The sequence below is a fragment of the Falco cherrug genome, chromosome 2 (genome assembly GCF_023634085.1).
Source record: "Falco cherrug isolate bFalChe1 chromosome 2, bFalChe1.pri, whole genome shotgun sequence".
Lineage (NCBI taxonomy): Eukaryota > Metazoa > Chordata > Aves > Falconiformes > Falconidae > Falco > Falco cherrug.
Genome location: NC_073698.1, coordinates 12,575,530 through 12,593,263, shown reverse-complemented (window position 1 = coordinate 12,593,263; position 17,734 = coordinate 12,575,530). Strand labels below are relative to the sequence as shown.

The following is a 17,734-nucleotide window of genomic DNA, read 5'->3' as shown; positions in this document are numbered from 1 at the left end:
ATGGTAAGTCCTCCTCCGGCCGTGGCTTCCGTTCCGTTGTGTCTATGGTTCCCGCGCAGTGCCTTGTGGGCGCTTGGCGGAATTATGGTGGTGGCGTAAGGCAGTTGCGTAGGGTGAGAGGAGGCCGCCCTGTAAGTGTCCGGGGAGGCGGTGGGCGAGTTGGCCGGCGGTGGGGGTGCGTGCTTGGGAAGGCTGTAGCGAGGTCTCTAGAGGCGGGGGGAAGGTGGTCCTCGGGCAGGGGGCGTTGGGGGAGGGGTCCCTATGAGGGGGGGGGGGGGGGCCTATGAGGGGCCGGGCCGCGGCCGGGGCAGGCGAGGGGGAGCGTTTCTGTGGAGAGCAGGGGAGGGCGGCCGGGCCGGGGGGCCCTGCGGCGGAGCTCCAGGGGCCGGGCGGTGTGGCGGAGCCCGCTGGGCAGGGGTGACAGCGGCGCAGTGCCGCAGCCCGCTCCTGCCGGCCAGGCGCTGGGGTTCGGGCTCCCCCGGGCAGGCGGTCGGGGGGCGGCGGCTGTGGCGCAGCCCGGCTTAGCCAAGGCAGTGCAGCTCCGGGCCGGGCCCAGTCGCTTTCCTTGGCAAATAATCCCTGCGTGGCCGGTCCTGCCTCCCTGTAGCGCTGAAGAGGCACCTCCAGGGCTCCATTTCTGAAATTCGAGAGGTTGGTGTGACATCCCCGAGTGGTTTCAGGTTGAGTTCGGGTACTTTGAGGCTGAGTCAAATGCAAACGGACTTGAGAGAAGAAGGGACAGTTTCCAGAGGATTTGTTAATGCTTCATGAAACTATGCAGCCACATTGGATCTGATTCTTCACCTGAATATATGGATCCCCCAGCTACTTATAACTAGCACAGATGAGGGTTTTGAGAGCAAGTGGCTTTCTTGAATCATGGGTCTGGCAGAGTCTGTGCTAAGGCAGAGCTAAAACGTCTTGCTGAGCTCCAGCTGACTCCAGCACAGCGTCACTGAGAAGCATCAGCAATCCTTGGTTAACAAGCCAAGGCTAGTTACTCTCTCACTTCTTTTTAAAGGTGTTTCCATCTGTTAGTTTTGTTTTCCGAGTAGTAATTCAGTGGAAGTAACTGTGTTTTCTCTAATGGGATGTTACTTTGAACAACAAATAATTGCAGAATTTTAACACTGAAGTCATGTGTTTTGTGATCTCACTGAAAGTGAAAAAATAACTAATGCAAGCAGAACATAACCTTTATTTGTGCATCACAAAAACATATGAAGTAGTATCATGTTTTTTCTTTGATTTTTAATAATCTTTAATATGTTGTCTTGTCATCCTGTAACATTCAACCATCTGGTTGATGGGACTGGTGCCTTTATGTATCTCTGCAGATGTACCTCTTATATCTTCACGTCTTTGGTCGGTGCTTAATGGATGTTTGTGTCATGGTGAAGCATGAATGAGCATAATTTCAGATAGTAGATTTAAGCTGGTGCTGGTTGATCACACAGGGGTTTTTGACATTGGTTAACCATCCTAAACTCTTGACACAGTAGTTTGGGATTGGATGGTCTCAGCTCCTGTTCAGTAGTGCTGAGCACAGTACCATGCTGACAGGGTGTCTATGTGGCTGAGGCTGGTTGGAATCTTTCACTCCTTTGCCACAGAAGAGTTGTTAGTAGCAATTTTGGGCATTATTTTTTAGGACACGCTGGCAGTATGTGAGTTCCCACAGTTTCTAAGCAAGAGCTGGTGAAAACTTCTGCGTTTGTCCAAGCATTTTTAATTGCACTTTGTTTACATAAGGGTAAAGCTGTCCGCCTTCTGTCACCAGGGAAACATTGGCTCTAGCTCTTCAGAAGGTTTTGCTGGCAAGCTGGAGCTCTGCACAGGTCAGCCCCAAAGGACTGACCTCCATTATTAATGACAGTGCTGTGCCTGTGCTAGAGAACTGAGCAGGTCCATGATGAGGGCTGGAACGTGATTCAGTTCAAGTTGCGTGATCTTCATCAGTATTTCATTGTCAACACCATCCAAGGCTGGTACGTGTCAGCCAGCATTTCTGGTGATGATACCTAGATATGGTTTGAGGGATAATGGAGGGGTTCTCAGTAGGCAGTCATTTTTGGCTGTCGTTTTTCAGGAGGGGAAAGAGTTTAGTTGCAAGGCTGTACAGCTTGCCTTAAGGATAGGAGGCCAGCTCCTGGTTGGTTTTATTTACTTGGCAAACATAGCTTCATACTCTTGTTAGCATCTGTGTGTCATCTTTCAAGCATATTGGAAAATACTTTTATTTTGAAAACCTGAATAGGGTCTGTCAGTGCTGTCAATAAAAAGCTCCTTGAATTTCAAGGATCATGAGCTGAGTGATAGCTGGTATTCTGTAGTGGGCCTTGTTGCTTCCACAGTTCCAGGAACAAAGTAGCTTCTGGTGAGTGTCTTTCACTGTAAGTTGTAGTAATGACAGTGTTTATCCCTTAATTCTGCAGTAGTTAAAATGACGACAGCAGCGAGGCCAACGTTTGAACCTGCGAGAGGAGGAAGAGGAAAAGGTGAAGGAGACTTAAGTCAGCTATCCAAACAATATTCCAGCAGAGACCTTCCTTCTCATACTAAAATCAAATACAGGTTAGTATTGTTTTCTTTGGTCTTACGGCAAAACAGGCTGGGAATTATTTTTTTGTTATGAGTGGTACTCTGAAATTTTCATGTTAGATGTTGATGTGCATGACACTGAGCAGACACCAGGTTGTATGGCAGTGCCGAATGAGTGAGCTGAAAGTGTCTCAAAAGCAGACCTAAGAGATCGAATGCATTGTAAGTAGTTGGAGAGGTTTAATCTTAGTGGTATTTATTACTGCTTATGGACATGAATCATCAGAAGAAGGTGTGTTTTGGAGACCAAGCATTTCAGGCAGTGGAGCAGAAAGAAAATTGTCATTAGGATTCAGCCATGGAGGGTGCTGTCACTTGCAGAGCAAAATGGGTTAAGAGGAGTGAAGTTGAGCACGTCTTCAAAGCAGGAAAACCACATCATGTTATTTGCAAAGGACCGCTTGGAAAGGACATTAAGAGGAGGCAGGGAAATCATGGAATAGCACTTGTGAAGTAGTACATGTTGGAAGAGCTAAAGTTAAACACTGCAGGTGGTTCGTGCAGATCCTGGGAGAGGAAATTGCTTTAATAGGTGAGAAAGATAATGGGATTTTGGGAATATTTTCCTCTGTTTAAAACGCATACAAAATATTCATTATCCTTTTGAAAGACTAAATGAAATCTGGAGTCTATGTGATACAGATACCTAGGATTTAAATGAAATGTTTCAGGTTAAAAATGTTCTTTTTATTTAAATGATGTTATCCTTGTCAGTGAAATGACTGTTAAGGTTTTATGTTTGCACTTTCTTGAGAAGATGTTTATCCTTGCATCTCTCCTGTGCTTTTGCATTTCAAGAATACATATGGGTAAGGGAGTTGGAGCATTCTGGAGAATACTAAAATCAACAGCACAAAACGTGCTGTCAAATACATTTTGTTGTTACGGGAAAAATTGTTGGCGGTTTGTTTCTTTAAACAAAAGTGGGGTTTGGAACACCAGTCTTGCTTTGAAAGGAGTGTGTGGAGACAGATATGTAGAGGGATATACATTGTATGTTTTAACAAATCACTGTGTGTGAGAGAGAGATGGAGGGGGCATTAAGTGTCTTCTGTTCTTTCTCCCAAATACCTAATACAAAGTTGTCTTTGTTAAATTGCCAGGACTACATCATTGCAGGAAAAGTTCAGTGTTTCAGTCCCACTCATGTTGTCTTGAATGACAACAGGGCTTGTGGGGATTTTGCAGCTGTATCAGGGATTACAAATTCAGGTTTTTAATTACATAAGCAAATTAAATACTTCATCATAAAGGCAGGGTGTGCACACGGTGTGTTTGTAATGGCTTAAGTCTGGGTTTCTTCCAGGCACTCTTATTTCCAGCACTGAGTTCACAGGAAGGTGAAAGGAATTGCTGCTTGTTCTTATTCATTAGTTCTTTTCAAGATTTCCACAGAAAATTCAGTGCTCTCTAGGTAGAACTTAGTGTGACTCAAATATAAATAGTCTATTGCTTTTGGCCAGCCTGTGTTACATAAAAGAGGGAAAAACACGTATCTGCTACATGTTTCACTAAAGCTAGTGTTTTGTCTGTTCTCCCAACTTTTTATTTAATGGCCACAGGAGATTTTCTGGTAAGTCTCTTGGAGGAGAAAAAGTTTATGAAAAGTATGTTCTAGTCTTGGTCTTTTCTGTAAGTCTTAGAGACTGGATTTGCAGCAGCAGCCTTGGATGGTAAAATAGTGAGGAAAGTTGACCATAATGCTTGTGGGTGTCTGGTAGGACACTGGGCTTGGGCTGCTGGAGAACAGAAGATACAGACATAGCTACAAAAGGAAGATGTAGTCGCCCTGGGTTTGTAGGAATTTATGTAGGGTCTTATAATTTATTTGAGAGTCACTGGAAGGAGCATGTGTGTGTGGCATTGCATGTCGCTGTGTGTAACGTGTACAGAGAAGGAGGCTGATGAAGAGAGAGTAAACAAACATATGTTGGCTTTGTACCCAGTTCTTATTCTCTATACTTACTTGTTCACCCCAGGATTTATTTGCCTCCTTGAAAAAATTGCTCCCAGCTGCAGACTGTCAACGTCAGCTTCTTTCCCCCCTCCCCCCATGTTGTTTTAGACAAACTACTCAGGATGCTCCTGAAGAGGTTCGTAACCGTGATTTCAGAAGGGAGCTAGAGGAGAGAGAGCGGGTTGCTGCAAGAGAAAAGAATAGAGACAGACCAACCAGAGGTAAGAACAAAGAAACAAAAATTTTAATACTTTTGTGTGGTGTTGCTTTTGCACAAAATTTGGTGTTGTAAGAAGTTTGTGGGTTGCAGACAGCATGTCATGAGAGTAGAATTTAGGGTATTGGTCTGATAGTTCAGAGCTATTGACCTGCAAGGGAATGTCCGCTGGCTTTCATGGTGGCTTCGTACTAGCAGAAATCTAGGCCAGCCAATAGAAAAGTGCAGGCCATCATGCAGACCAGCTGATACAGTATGATTGTAATGAACTGGCAACAAGTATGTACAGCTAATAGAGCGCTTTTTTTTTTGTTCTTGGACAAGCAAGACAGGAAGGAGAAGAGGAATGACCCATCTTCTAGTGTTACAGCACCAGTGTAGTAATAATTCCATTTCTGAGGAATGCAATTCTGTTCAGATAGAGTGGGATGATAATTAAAATGAAAATCAAAGTGGTTTTTGAGAAATACTCATTTTTAGTATAAAGCTTGACAGAATTTAGATAGTTTAAGTTTAGGTGCAAAGGTATTGTGGGGCTTTCAAATTCACAGATGAAAGCAGGTGCGGTTTGGACTGAACTAGCCAACAATAATGCTTTGAGGTGATCTCAAGGGAACCCTCCAATTGGATATATAGAACAAGGATATTTCTCTACTACTTTGTCTTCTGCTGTTCTCTCTTCTTGAAATAAAGTTTTCAAAAAACCTCTGGAGGCAAAATGGTAGGTTTGGGGATGTTATTGCTTCCCTTGAGGATACCTACAGGGAAGAATTAGCATGGGCATTAAGATTAAAAAAGAGGGAAAAGTAAGCATAAGCTTGTATCTCTTACTGCAATGCAAGACAAATTGTTGATGAAGATTTTTGCTTCCTGACATTAAATGCTGTTAAATGAAGTGTCTTAGTGACTTTTTTTTTTAAAATCTTATGCTATAGAACATACAACATCATCTTCTGTATCTAAGAAGCCTCGGCTAGACCAGATTCCTGCAGCAAATCTTGATGCAGATGATCCTCTTACTGATGTATGTATCTTTTTTTTTTTCTGTCTTCTTTCCTGTCATTGTCCTGCCTTCAGGGTTTGCTGTTAAAAGAGTATGTACTTTTAGGTTTGCTAAAGACCTAAGACACGTTCCAATGTATCTTCCTTTTACAGTTACTTTACTTTGGTGGAAGTTCAGAGTGGTTCAGAGGATTCTGATCTGTGCTGTAGTTGTATTCTTGGAAAGCCCACAAAAACTGGGGAACTGAAAGTAACACTTAAACTACAGGGAGTGGGAAACTCTTTAGGCTTGGTCAACTACTGGGTTAGTTAGAAGATTTCCCAAAGATAGAACTGTTGAGATACAATGATTGTCTACATGAGCAGCGAATTCTTGCTCTTGGCTCCTCTCCTCATGCTGATGTCTAGGAGTTGGGTCTAAGACTTGACAGTAACCTCAGGTTTTTTTAATCCTGTTATATTTGCTCCTAACAATGTTGGACAGGGTATTCAGATGCACTACTATAATGACTTATGTTACAATGATTAGAGAGTGATCAGGGACAGCCATTTTATAGAATCTGTCAGCTACATCACATTTGAATTAGAAAAAAAATAATTGCAGTCATCCAGAAAGCACAAACATATTTTTGTCTTGTTTATTTGCTCTTGAACAGCAACATTATTTGTACCATATTTGCTGGTGCTGCAAGCACTCATGTACTTCAGAAATCAGCCAGCAGCAAATTGCAGCCTTAGCTGGGCAGACCAGGGCTGTTTTTATTAAATGAAATGAATGAGCTGCTTCTTGTTTCCGCTTGTTGCTGTTAGGAAGATGATGAAGATGAGGACCTGGAAGACAGTGATGATGATGACACTGCAGCTCTTCTGGCTGAACTGGAAAAAATCAAGAAAGAACGAGCTGAGGAACAGGCTCGAAAGGTAAGATTTCACCATTAAAGAGCATCTGGTTTTTGCAAACTGGATTTTACTGGTGTGCCTTAAGTACTTAGTGTGAGTGAGAACTAGTAAACAACTCACACACCCTTCAAAACTCTTCTCAAGTGTGATGGATATGTTCTGTCTAATAACTGTTGTCAAGAATTTTAAATAAAATTGTTGTAGGGCTTTTGAAAAATGTTGCATGCTTCAGATTGAGTAGTTTTGTATGTTTTTATATGGAGAATCTCCATTAGTGTAGAAAAACAAAACAAAAAACTCATGCAATGCCCTCCCACCCCCCAAAAAAAAACCCCCAAAACCCCACCCCAAACCAAAACAAAAAAGCTAAGCCACTTGGTTGCCTTTGTATAAGGTAATCTGAGATGTTTTTTAGAACATGCTAAACAAACATACTAAATGCTGGTCAGGAGGCTAATCAAAAGGCTGGTGACAACTTAATCTTTGGGTGCCTCTGAGCTACTCATAGTCTTTCCTGTAGCTTAACACATTCTTGTAGTTTAATGTTTTTCATGAATGCTCTCCAGTAAGCTGACTGAATGGGGGGGTGTAGCATCTAGGAACAGCTAGAAGAGGTAATGTTTATAATTCTGTTGTAGGCAGCATTGGAGTACTTGCCTGCTTTTGGCTAACAATACAGAAATTTACTTTTAGAATCAACAAGGCCAGTAAAACCTGTGAGCTCTGCGGTGTTGGTGTTAAGTAGTTTGAAATGCTAAAAGCCGTACCATGCTGCTTCAGTGAAGAAGTTTTGCTGTAGAAGACTGTTGATACTTTATTCTCCATCTAGCCTGTGAGTGGTCCTTTACATTAAAGTATGTCTGAAATGCCTCTCATCTCTTTATCTAGACATTTGAAACACGTCATGCAGCAATGAAATTGTGTTCTGCATTAATTACATGATAAAAATTACTTAAAAACACTATCAATAATACTTCCGTGTCTTCCTGTGTGAGATGTACTAAACTACAAATTAAGGGTAGCAGTGTGTAGGAAAGACTGCTACTTCAGCTGTCCTTGCACAGTGCTTAGAATGAAAGCTTAATCTGTGTGGATTTTTCACTTTGCCTGATAGTTTTAAGTATCTATTTTTTTAATAGATAGATATATATAAAATACATCTAGATTAAACAGTGTAACTTGTCACATTTTGGTGTAGAAAACTTGCATTAGCAAAATAATGGTAGTAAATTGCAGCACAGGTAACCAGGTGCATGCTTCTCTGTTTGCATGTAGAAAGTGGGAGTGTTACCTCTATGAAATTCTTACTTTGTCAGTAGAGGGTGCTGAAAGCTATGAAGTATTTAGTATACTGCTTTTTCTATTCTGTCTCTTCACTGGTATTATTTTTTACCTTCCTGGATGTTCTCTTTCCCCCAGAAGCAGGGTTTATAACGTCCAATGCTGCGTGCTTACTGAATACATGAACGCTTATCTGAACTGCATATGTTTGGTTTTTCCTAAAAATTGCTATTGTTTATTTGCAATAGTGCACACTTGCACACTCACTGGCTACCTGCTCTATTCATCCTTTCACTGGTGGGGCAGATAGGCTTTCTTAAAAATTGTCATCTTTGGTAAATAGTGGGTTCTCTACGTGTACTTGGAATTTTATTTTCTTGGGGTTTTTTGAGAGTAGGAAACTAAGACTACGTTAATGGAAAAAGTAAAAACCAAGGTGCGATGCAGTCTTGGAAAGAGTGTTTGGGAGTAAGGGTCTCCTTCGGAAAGATCATTTATGTATGTTGGCTTTAGTGGTGCACTCTGTTTAGATTATGCCTTGTTTCCATGACTTTAAAACAAGGTGTTACTGGCAAAGCAATTTTATAGCCATTTAATATAAATCCCTTTTCCTTTCAGGTATGTGGGATTTCATATTATTATGTATTGCAAACTGTAATTTAAACCTAATTTTGTAAGTAACCTTATATTAGTCTTTCAGCTGACTTCAGGATAACATCTCATGTCAAAGTCTTAATTGTGTGGTCACTGTTAGTCCTAATCCACGTACAGGGATGGTTGAAACATTGCTGTCCATAGCAGACAGCGTGGGTAAACCAGTGGCAAGGCAAAGAGAAACTGTAGAGTGTGGATGCCTGTTCACTGTTCATTCTGTGCATCGTTCTCAAATCTTGTTGTTGTTATACAGATCAATATGTCTTTGCATCTTCTTGGAGCATACCAGGGTCTTAACAGGATGAAGTGGGTAAAATACAGTAATACATCCCAAATTCATGCCATATGCAGGGTTTTTTTCTTTTTCCTGATACGTTAGTTATTTTGATTTGAAACACTAATCCAATTATTTCTGAGTCTTCCTTTAAAGTAAACTGCATTTTTGTATATGTTTTCACTGGTCGCTTTGGTGTCCTGTATTTAAGTTGATATGAAAGGAGGACTGCTCCTTACAAAATGCATCTCTGGTGAGATGGCAGTTAAAAACAGAAGGTGAGAATCTGCTTTTTTTCAGATCATCGCACTCTCTGTTAGTTTCTCTTATGTGATGATACCAATTTCCATAAAAATCGCCTAAATCTGATTTTGACAAATACTAGCATTAAGAGGTTCTAACTTCCTTCACGCTGATATTTCCCTGTTCGTGAAGCAGTTTGTCAACCAAATAAGCAGTTCCTGTCAAAGCTTGTTAACTTCTCAAAATGCTTAAATTCCCTTGAATTCTGTAGAAACAATAGAAATATTAAATAAATACTACAAATGTTTTTATAAACAGATTGAGCATGGGAGTCATCCTGACTTTTCTCATCCCTTCCACAATTTTAATCTCTCAGGTTGTTTCTCATAGACACTAAGCTGACCAGGAAATTTTAGCTTTGAAAGCTGTTTCTGTGGAATAATTCTGGGTCTGTCTAAAACTACAAATGCTAGGTCTGCTGTGTATGTGAACTAGCCATGGATAGGTTTCGTGGAAACATTTCAATATTCCAAATTCAGCATTACAAGGCTCTTGATTTTTCAATTTGCAAGGACTTCCTTAAAAGGTAAATGGAAATAATTAAAACCAAACCTCAAACCAGTGAGAAGCCAAATGTATGTGTGCAGTTCCAGCAAAGCTATTTTAACATCCAGTCATTTTGTGCTTATCTGAGAACAGACTTAAAATTTTGGTTTGTTTTCTTAGCAGTTTTATTTCACCAAGTGTTTCTCTATAACTGAATATATTACTTTACCAATGGTCAGGGTAGAGTTTAGCTCTGTCCTGTGTTTTAGCCATGTCACAGACTTACAAATAAAACATTAGAAAATGAATCTTGATAGATACTAACCTTTTCACTTAAATTTTAAGGTTCTAACTAAAACTAGAATATCAGATCAGTGATTAAGAATTTCAGTAAAGAAGCAAAAGAAGATGGCAGAGTATGTCTCTTCACTAAATGTGAGACATGCTAGTAATACTTACCCTTGCCAAGAACTAATGATAATGTCCCCTCCTTTGTGGCAAAATAACAACAAATCTGTGTATAGATGCTGCCGTTGTGATTACTTGTTGTTTTTTGAAGGTTCAGTCAGTTACTCCAATCACTGTATTGCATGGTATTAGTAATTTGCCTAGAATCAAAAAACTGGGGTGGGTCTCTGTTACAAAGTTTTGTTCCCTGCTACTAAAGGCAGTGCTTCATAGTCCATCATTCAAAAATTAGCATTTAGGTAAGGTCATGTGATATGTTTTTTTCAGCCTTCAATGAAATGTGTGTATTTCAGGTTTTCTTCCAGCTACTCAACATCTATAAAAACCAAGTAATTTTGGAAATTTCAGCACTTTCTGTAAAAGTAATCTTGCTCTGTGCTAAGGGTAGGAACTATACTAAAAAAACCCCAACGCTATGGTAACAACATTTTTCTTTCCTTTGTGGTCAGAAACAAATATGCCAAGAGACTGTTATCCTTTACAGCAAGATAAGGAATAATTGTTTAGTTAAGGTTAATATATTTTTGTCCACTTTTGTTTTTTCCCAGCTGTGATGCTACATGTTGAGTTCCCTTGTACATTGAAGGCTTCCTGTAAGATCCCAGTGACATAGCAGCATCTCCATCTGCTTGCTTGTGGTATGGGACTCCCTGTGCCAGTTCAGTCTTATTCCTCACACCTTAATATTCCTGGTTGATTGCCTCTGCGTCTAACACAGTAGTTACAACATGGTTGATGTCTGATTGATCTCTGCAGATCATTGGTGCAACACACTGCAACTGAAAAGCACAGCGCTGCTGTCTGTAGTGATGGAATAATCTGTAGCATGTTTTTTTTGCTAAAGTGGCTTAGGAAAAGAGTTGTATACCTTGTCTTGTGGAATGGAAAGGCAGGCAAAGAGGCATTATTTTAGAAAGGGTGGAGTGAATACAGATGTATTATTTTTCCCCTTAGGCTTTTCTTCTGTTGTGGGTTTGTTGTATCCATAGTGTTTTAGCTTAATAAGCCTTTGTTCCACCACACAAAAGAACAGTGTAGGCTTTGGAGCAACTGGAGCCTCTTATTTTGTGAACAGCTGTGCTTGAACGTGCCTCAGAGGTGTGAAGCTCAGACAGCTATGAAGGTTATGTCTGGTCTGTTTGATTTGATACAACCCTTGCCCCGTCGCCTGGAGCGTCCCAGCTTTCATTGGAGGAGCAGACAGTGGAAGATTTATGTGGAAAATTCTGAAACGTAATGAAAACCTCTTTTTGGCTGGAGATGAGGGTTTCTGCAGTGCTGGCCAAAATGTATAACTTGGCTTAAGTGTAAACGTCAACTTTACACCACTGAGTTAAACTTATTATTTCCTCCATGTCATGTCTCTTAAGATACAAAAGAGTAAGTTACCTGTTTATTAGTCTTGAATACCTTCTTTGGGAGGTTGTAGTGAAGTTAAATAAGACAAAAAATCTTCAAGACTAGTCTTCAGAATTAGCCTGCTTCTTAAAATTTGTAGCAAATATGTTGAAATGTAATCCAACCAAGAACAGTTTTGAACAACTGAATTCCATAAGTAAATTACCATGCACACTGGGTCTCCTATGTAAAGTGACTAAAACTGGAGATGCCTCACTCAATGGATCTGTTCCCTTTTTGCTTTTCAGATCTGTTGATCTTTAATGACAAAGGTAAGCTTATGCAGTTTGTTACAACTTGTAGTTTTTCTGCCTCTGTGGGTCTAAAAGACAGCAGAGTTCTGTTTGTGAACAGGGAAGCAAGGAAGGGTTACACGAAGTGTCCAGGGGCTCTGCAGCATCTCTTAATGTGAATATGGAAAATCAATTTCTGAAAATAAGATTCATTGATGTTTTATGTAACTGTTGTCACTATAGAAGAATGTTTGACAGCTGCCGTTAGTGTTATGTTCATAATTATTTTTAATAATATAATAGGTGCAAAAGTAAAATGTAATAATTCGAAATTCCCAAGATTGCTCCTACCACTGCTTTTAATGGTAGTGCAGTTTTTGCTACCCTGCAGTCCTCTGGAATTGTAGTTTAGTTGATTAAATGGTTTTTCCTAGCTGTGAGCAGTTTTAGACAAGATCTAGTTGAGCTTGAAATGCCAAGTTGTTGGGGTCGATGTGTAAGTTCTGTATCCCAGCTTCTGTGGTGGTGCAGTGGAGAGGCAGTCAATAGAGCCCGGAGCATGGTTGGTCTCCTGTGTGTAATTTAGTGTGAGCAGAAGAGCTATCTTGACTCCTTATTGTATTCTCTAGATCTGTTCTTCATATGTGAGCTCAGGTGCCTACTAGCGGGTGTTTAGTTGTACGTGTCTTAATCTGGAGCTAAATCCTACTCTTAGTCTCATAGTACTGCTTGTAGTGTAATGCCTTTAAAAACTTATTTCAATTTTGATTTTTTTTTTCTATGACCACATTTTATCACTTCTGTCTAATAATGCTTTTTTCATTATCAAAAAACGAACTATGTCAGGCTAATTGTGGCTGAATGGGTTATGTAAAGCAGATAAAAGTTAGGAGGATGCCTAACATGGCTTTCTAAAATCTTATTATAGAAAAATTAAATGTGCATTTGTGTGTAATAAGAACGCTGGAGTTCTTATGTTATGGAGAACTGCATGCGTATTTTCTATGATTCTTAATATTGGCTTTATCCTCTAGTAATTCTGAATGTTTACAGTTCAAATGAGTGAATGTTTTTCAGTTCTCTTCATGCATGGTAGAGAATGCTGGAACCATCAGCTTTGTAGGAACTGTTGTGATTAAATCTGAAATGGGGGAGGGGAGAGAAGAAGAGCTCTAATTTCCACCCAGAAGATGCTGATTGACTCCAGTGGACTTTAGACCATTGAAGAAAGGCTATGTGCAGTGCATTGTAGTCCTGTATTTTTCAGTGGTGAGTGTATGCATTTTCATGCGTCGTGAAAAATCAGCGTAAGATAGTTATGTGTGGCCAGTAAAGTGGTGCATGAGGCACAGGTTCAGTAACTTTGGATCATGGCCAAGGTTAATGTCTTAGAAATTTGAGGGTGAGACTGTGCCGTGCTCTGCATGTCACCTTGAGGGGAGTTCCCCTGGAGTTCAGCTCTGAAATGGAAGACTGCTGCATTCGTTCACCTATATAGGACTTGGAATAAGTTCTCTTTACAAAAGCATTTTTCAACAGGGGAGTATTAATTTCTTCCAGTTCTCTTACTAGTGCTATCTTCTCTTGAGTATAGTCCAGTATGGATTTTTGGTTTGTAGCTTTCTTATTTGCTTTTAGGGTTTATCCCAGACCTCTTGTTTTATTCAAAGTCTCACTTTTAATGGAGCTTCAGAGATTAATGATGCTGAGCCCACCTTATTTTGGGCAACACAGAGAATGCTTCACATGCTTGAATCCTGTTGTACATTTGCCTAATGGTCTTAAACAAAATTTGATCGCCTCTCAGGACATACCCGAAAAACAATACTGATTTTCTTGTTTGTAACAATATCCTAGATTTCGCTTGGTTTCAGGTTAGTGCTTTGCATGCATGTGCTGTACAGTAGTCTGAGGGCTGCTTGACTTGTGTTGGGAACACATGACACCGACTGCAGTAAATCGAATTTCACTGCTGTTGGCTCCTCTGCGTTACAGGGAAAGAAGATGGTAAATCAACGGTTGTATACTGTGCAGAAGAAGCTGCGTATATCTCTTGTCTGTTATCCACAGAGGAAAGGAATGTATAATTTGAATTCATATTTCTAGTACAGGAGGAAATTGCTTTTCCATATAAAATATTTTTGCTCTCTGTGTTTCCTTATTTACTGGGGTGGTATTTACAACTGAAGTTGGAATGCAAATATTGGATTGAGAACTATGTTGGAAAATGCAAAACTTAAGTTTATTTGTGTTAAGAACTTTTTAACTGCTGCAGTTTGTGTTAAAGCTCCATGGATACAGCAGCAAGGGCAAGTTTTGCCTACCCACATGTTTTAATAAGGGCATTACAGGGCTTGTCCTGAAGCTGTGCCATGCTTTTAAGCACTATGCCCTTTTGGGGAGCTTTTCCCATCCCACTGGCAATTATTTGCAGCTGGTTCTAAATTTTTTTTGTGAGCAGCAGTGTAATGGTAGGTGTTTTTTCATAACTAAAACGGGTAGATTTCAAAAGGTAAAATCTTTACCAGTGGTCCTGCATCATCTGATATTCGTATGTTTATTAAGTTGGTATTGTTCTTAAGAGGGTTGGGGTATTGTATAGGTTTACTTCACATACCTGATCAATCCAATTGAAAAACATTGTGAATTATAAGTAGTTCTACTAACATTTCACTTAGCGTTGATTAAATGTGTGAAGCTAGAGAACTCTGGCTTGTTCAAGTTTAACGCTTAAACATCAGTGTTCAAGTTTAGCGCTTAAACCTTGTAAATACTATTATCAAGAAAAACATTTTCTCTTTTAGGATCCCATAGCAGCTGCCCTCAGCCATGAATTTTCTGCAGTTTGAGGGGGGGGACAACAACCCCACAACCTTGTGATCTCTTTGTCTTTAGTTTGTATAATATTTAAAAGCCATAGTTTGTGTGTCCTGCAGCCCTAATGAGACTTCTGTGCATTTTTTAACTAGAATGTCTTCAGACCTTACTTCACAGGGAAGCGGGAGACCTAGTTAGTCATCCGAATTTAAAGAATTACTTTTTTTTCTCCTTCTGATGAACGAGCAGTCTATTTGAAAGATTGTGGAAAAGTATATTGATGTGAAACGAATATTACACAGTCACTCTGAAGTCTGTGAACATTTAAGTCACTAAATACATTAATACAGTGCAGAGGCATGGGCAGTGTTTTGTGTTGCCTGTATTGCATCAATTCACTTAGGCCTGAGTTACATGCTTTTGACAGTACAAGGAGAAGACAATTTTTCTGGCTCTTGATATTGGAACTCTTAGATAGTCTTATGACATCCACTGCTCAGTTTCACCTTGTATTTCTCAATATTCTTTTCAATTGATCTCTAGGGAAGTTATGATTTTAAAACCCAATCAGATTGCTGAAGATAGAGAAGTTTCAACGTGCTGTAAGGTTTCTCCCACCTAATAAGTATTGTATAATGTACTCTTTTTCTCATGAGGATAAAGAAAATCTTTTAATCTGTGTACAGTTTCTAATATGAAAAGTATGTAAATGGTAAAACTAGAATTTAACTGAATATTTGATGGAACATCAGAGGTAAGTAGAGCAAATAGGAGTGTTGCTAGATTGATGGTTTCTTAGCAATTTTAAGCTCTTCAGAGTGTCTCTGCTTCTATCCTTATTCTACTCATACATAAGCGTCAAATGTTCTGAAAAGTCTGAGCTAGGGATTCAAATCCTATGTGAGTGTTCACAGCTAAGTAATGTTTATCTCTACCAGCTAAATGAGAAAGTGGCCTAGAAAAGTAATATATCCATTTCTGGTTCTCAGGAACAAGAGCAAAAGGCTGAAGAAGAAAGAATTCGGATGGAGAACATTCTGAGTGGTAACCCACTGCTGAACCTTACTGGCCCAGCACAGCCTCAAGCAAACTTCAAAGTGAAGAGGAGGTACTGTGCAGTCTGCACTGTGATAGCCATCCCTTTGCTTCCTCTTGATGCTCACGGTCAGAAAATGTTATCACTGCCGTTGGGGTTTTTTTCCTTCCTCAGATCTCGTCACAAGCGGTGTAATGTAGAATTGGGATACTGATGCATGTAGTGATCGTCTTGTGCATTTCTCTGAACAAATTACCCTGCTACTTTGTGTTCAAAAAGAGAGAGAGAGATTGAGAATTGTTTTGCGTGACGTGTGCATAATGATAGAAAAAACTTAACAGGACCAGAGTTCCGCAACAAATTCAGTGTTATGCTCCCCTTTAAAATCTAGCTGGTTTGGGGTTTTTTTAGTGTAAATAGAATTAATGAAAACCCGCCTTTTTCTCTGTACAGTTCTTGTTTGCAGCTAGTCCAGTTATTCTTGCATTTATCAGAATTCAGGCCATTAGCTTAAAGGGGTTTTTTTCTGCTCTGTTCAGATGGTTGTTCTTTTCTGTAAGGGTAAAATATTTAATTAAAAAATCTTTAAGCTGCTGATACTCCTCTCTCTTCTAACTCAGGAGCATGTAGGAGATGGCTTGGATTAGAAAAATAGATTATTTATTTTTTTGTCTTAAAGACTAAAATCTAATCCTAATGACTAGTTGTTCTTAGTACATTTAAATAGGAACACCAAACTTCATTTATGTATTTTTGTAAATTGCACCTGTTTTTCATACAAGCTTACTGAAGTTAACTTTCGTTTTCAGATGGGATGATGATGTTGTGTTCAAGAATTGTGCCAAGGGGATAGACGAAACAAAAAAGGATAAAAGATTCGTGAACGATACTCTGCGATCAGAATTTCACAAAAAGTTCATGGAAAAATATATCAAGTAGTACAGTTTTATGTGTGGTGGTGCTGAAGGACTTGGAAGGTCGTGGTTGTTCCCTCTCATTCCCTCAGAGCTGAAGGCTGAATATTTGGTCATAAATTCCCAAATGCTTTTTCAAGATCATCAACAGCTTCATCATTAATAATTGCTGTGTATCTGGAGTTTTTATTCCTGCAGTATGTTTTCCTTTTAATTTTTAATTAAATAAGTTTGTGTTTCATGAATGTTTCTCTGTTCATGTGCATTTCACTTTCACTGGCCACCTTATAAATGGTGGAAGAGAGAAGCTGGTTTGCAGTAAATACTTCTAATTGTTTAAATTGCTTTTCAAAACAGCCTATATTTGTAGTGATGGTGACTTGTGACTTACGCAACTTAGATAAATGTCAGTATCACCAAAGGTGGGGAATAGCTGAGTGTGGTAAGCAGTGTGGACTGAGAAGAGCTATACTTTCTGTAGCAAATTGGACTTCCTCTTAATAGCTAGTTAGAAGCTTAGTTAATAATCTTCCTTTTTAGTTTCTTCTTACTGTCAACCAAGTTACCATTTGGTGGGGTAGCTCCCAAGCTCTTAGCAGCCCTGCTTTCGGGGCTCTCTTGGCTCAGCACTTCTGGAGCAATACCATGTAGTGCTTTAGGGGAGCCTTGAGGGGGGAATACTCTGTGGAACCGTAGGGGGTTTTTTTCCACGTAATAAACTATTGCAGAGCTCAGTCCCTCAGTCACAAACGTGGCCTCGAGGTTCAGTCTGTGTGTGCATGGTTCAGTAGTACTAGTGTTGTCAGAAACTTGCAAGGGAGTGTTTTTATTAAACAAGTGATCTCAAGATACCGTAGTACACTGCTTACTTATTAAATGTCCGTTTTAACACTTAATAGAGCAGTACAGAATATTAAGTCACTGTAGAAAATTTCAGCTGTGAGGGGATTTTTCCCCCCCCCTCTTTTGTCACCTCAATTGAATTTGAAATCTTGGCCAAGTGATGCGCTGGACATGAACCTAACATCTGCAAAATGCAGTAGTTACTTCTCTGCCTAGAAGGCTACAGTGGCAGGACACAGTAATGTTTGCGTAAAGTTCTTGCCCTTCTCCTTGCCTGTGTTGTGCGCAGCTTAGTTCATTCTTACAGGCGCGTTTCATAGTAATATTATTATTATCTCAAGCTCATAATT

General features: G+C 39.8%; 1 protein-coding gene across 3 annotated transcripts; it reads left to right on the top strand.

The window, feature by feature from the left end:
* Positions 1 to 23: 23 nt before the first annotated feature.
* On the top strand, positions 24 to 16,786 carry CWC15 (CWC15 spliceosome associated protein homolog). 3 transcript variants are annotated; one of them, XM_005440755.3, is made up of 7 exons: positions 24 to 131; positions 2,436 to 2,574; positions 4,667 to 4,779; positions 5,711 to 5,799; positions 6,588 to 6,698; positions 15,581 to 15,699; positions 16,437 to 16,786. In XM_005440755.3, the coding sequence occupies exons 2-7, from the start codon at positions 2,444 to 2,446 to the stop codon at positions 16,564 to 16,566; spliced, it is 693 nt and encodes a 230-aa protein (XP_005440812.1). In that variant the 5' UTR covers positions 24 to 131; positions 2,436 to 2,443; the 3' UTR covers positions 16,567 to 16,786. The 3 variants fall into 3 exon arrangements, with proteins under 3 accessions (XP_005440812.1, XP_055557872.1, XP_055557873.1); XM_055701897.1 differs by lacking the exon at positions 24 to 131 and adding an exon at positions 633 to 651; XM_055701898.1 differs by lacking the exon at positions 24 to 131 and adding an exon at positions 1,970 to 1,988.
* The last annotated feature ends 948 nt before the right edge of the window (positions 16,787 to 17,734 follow it).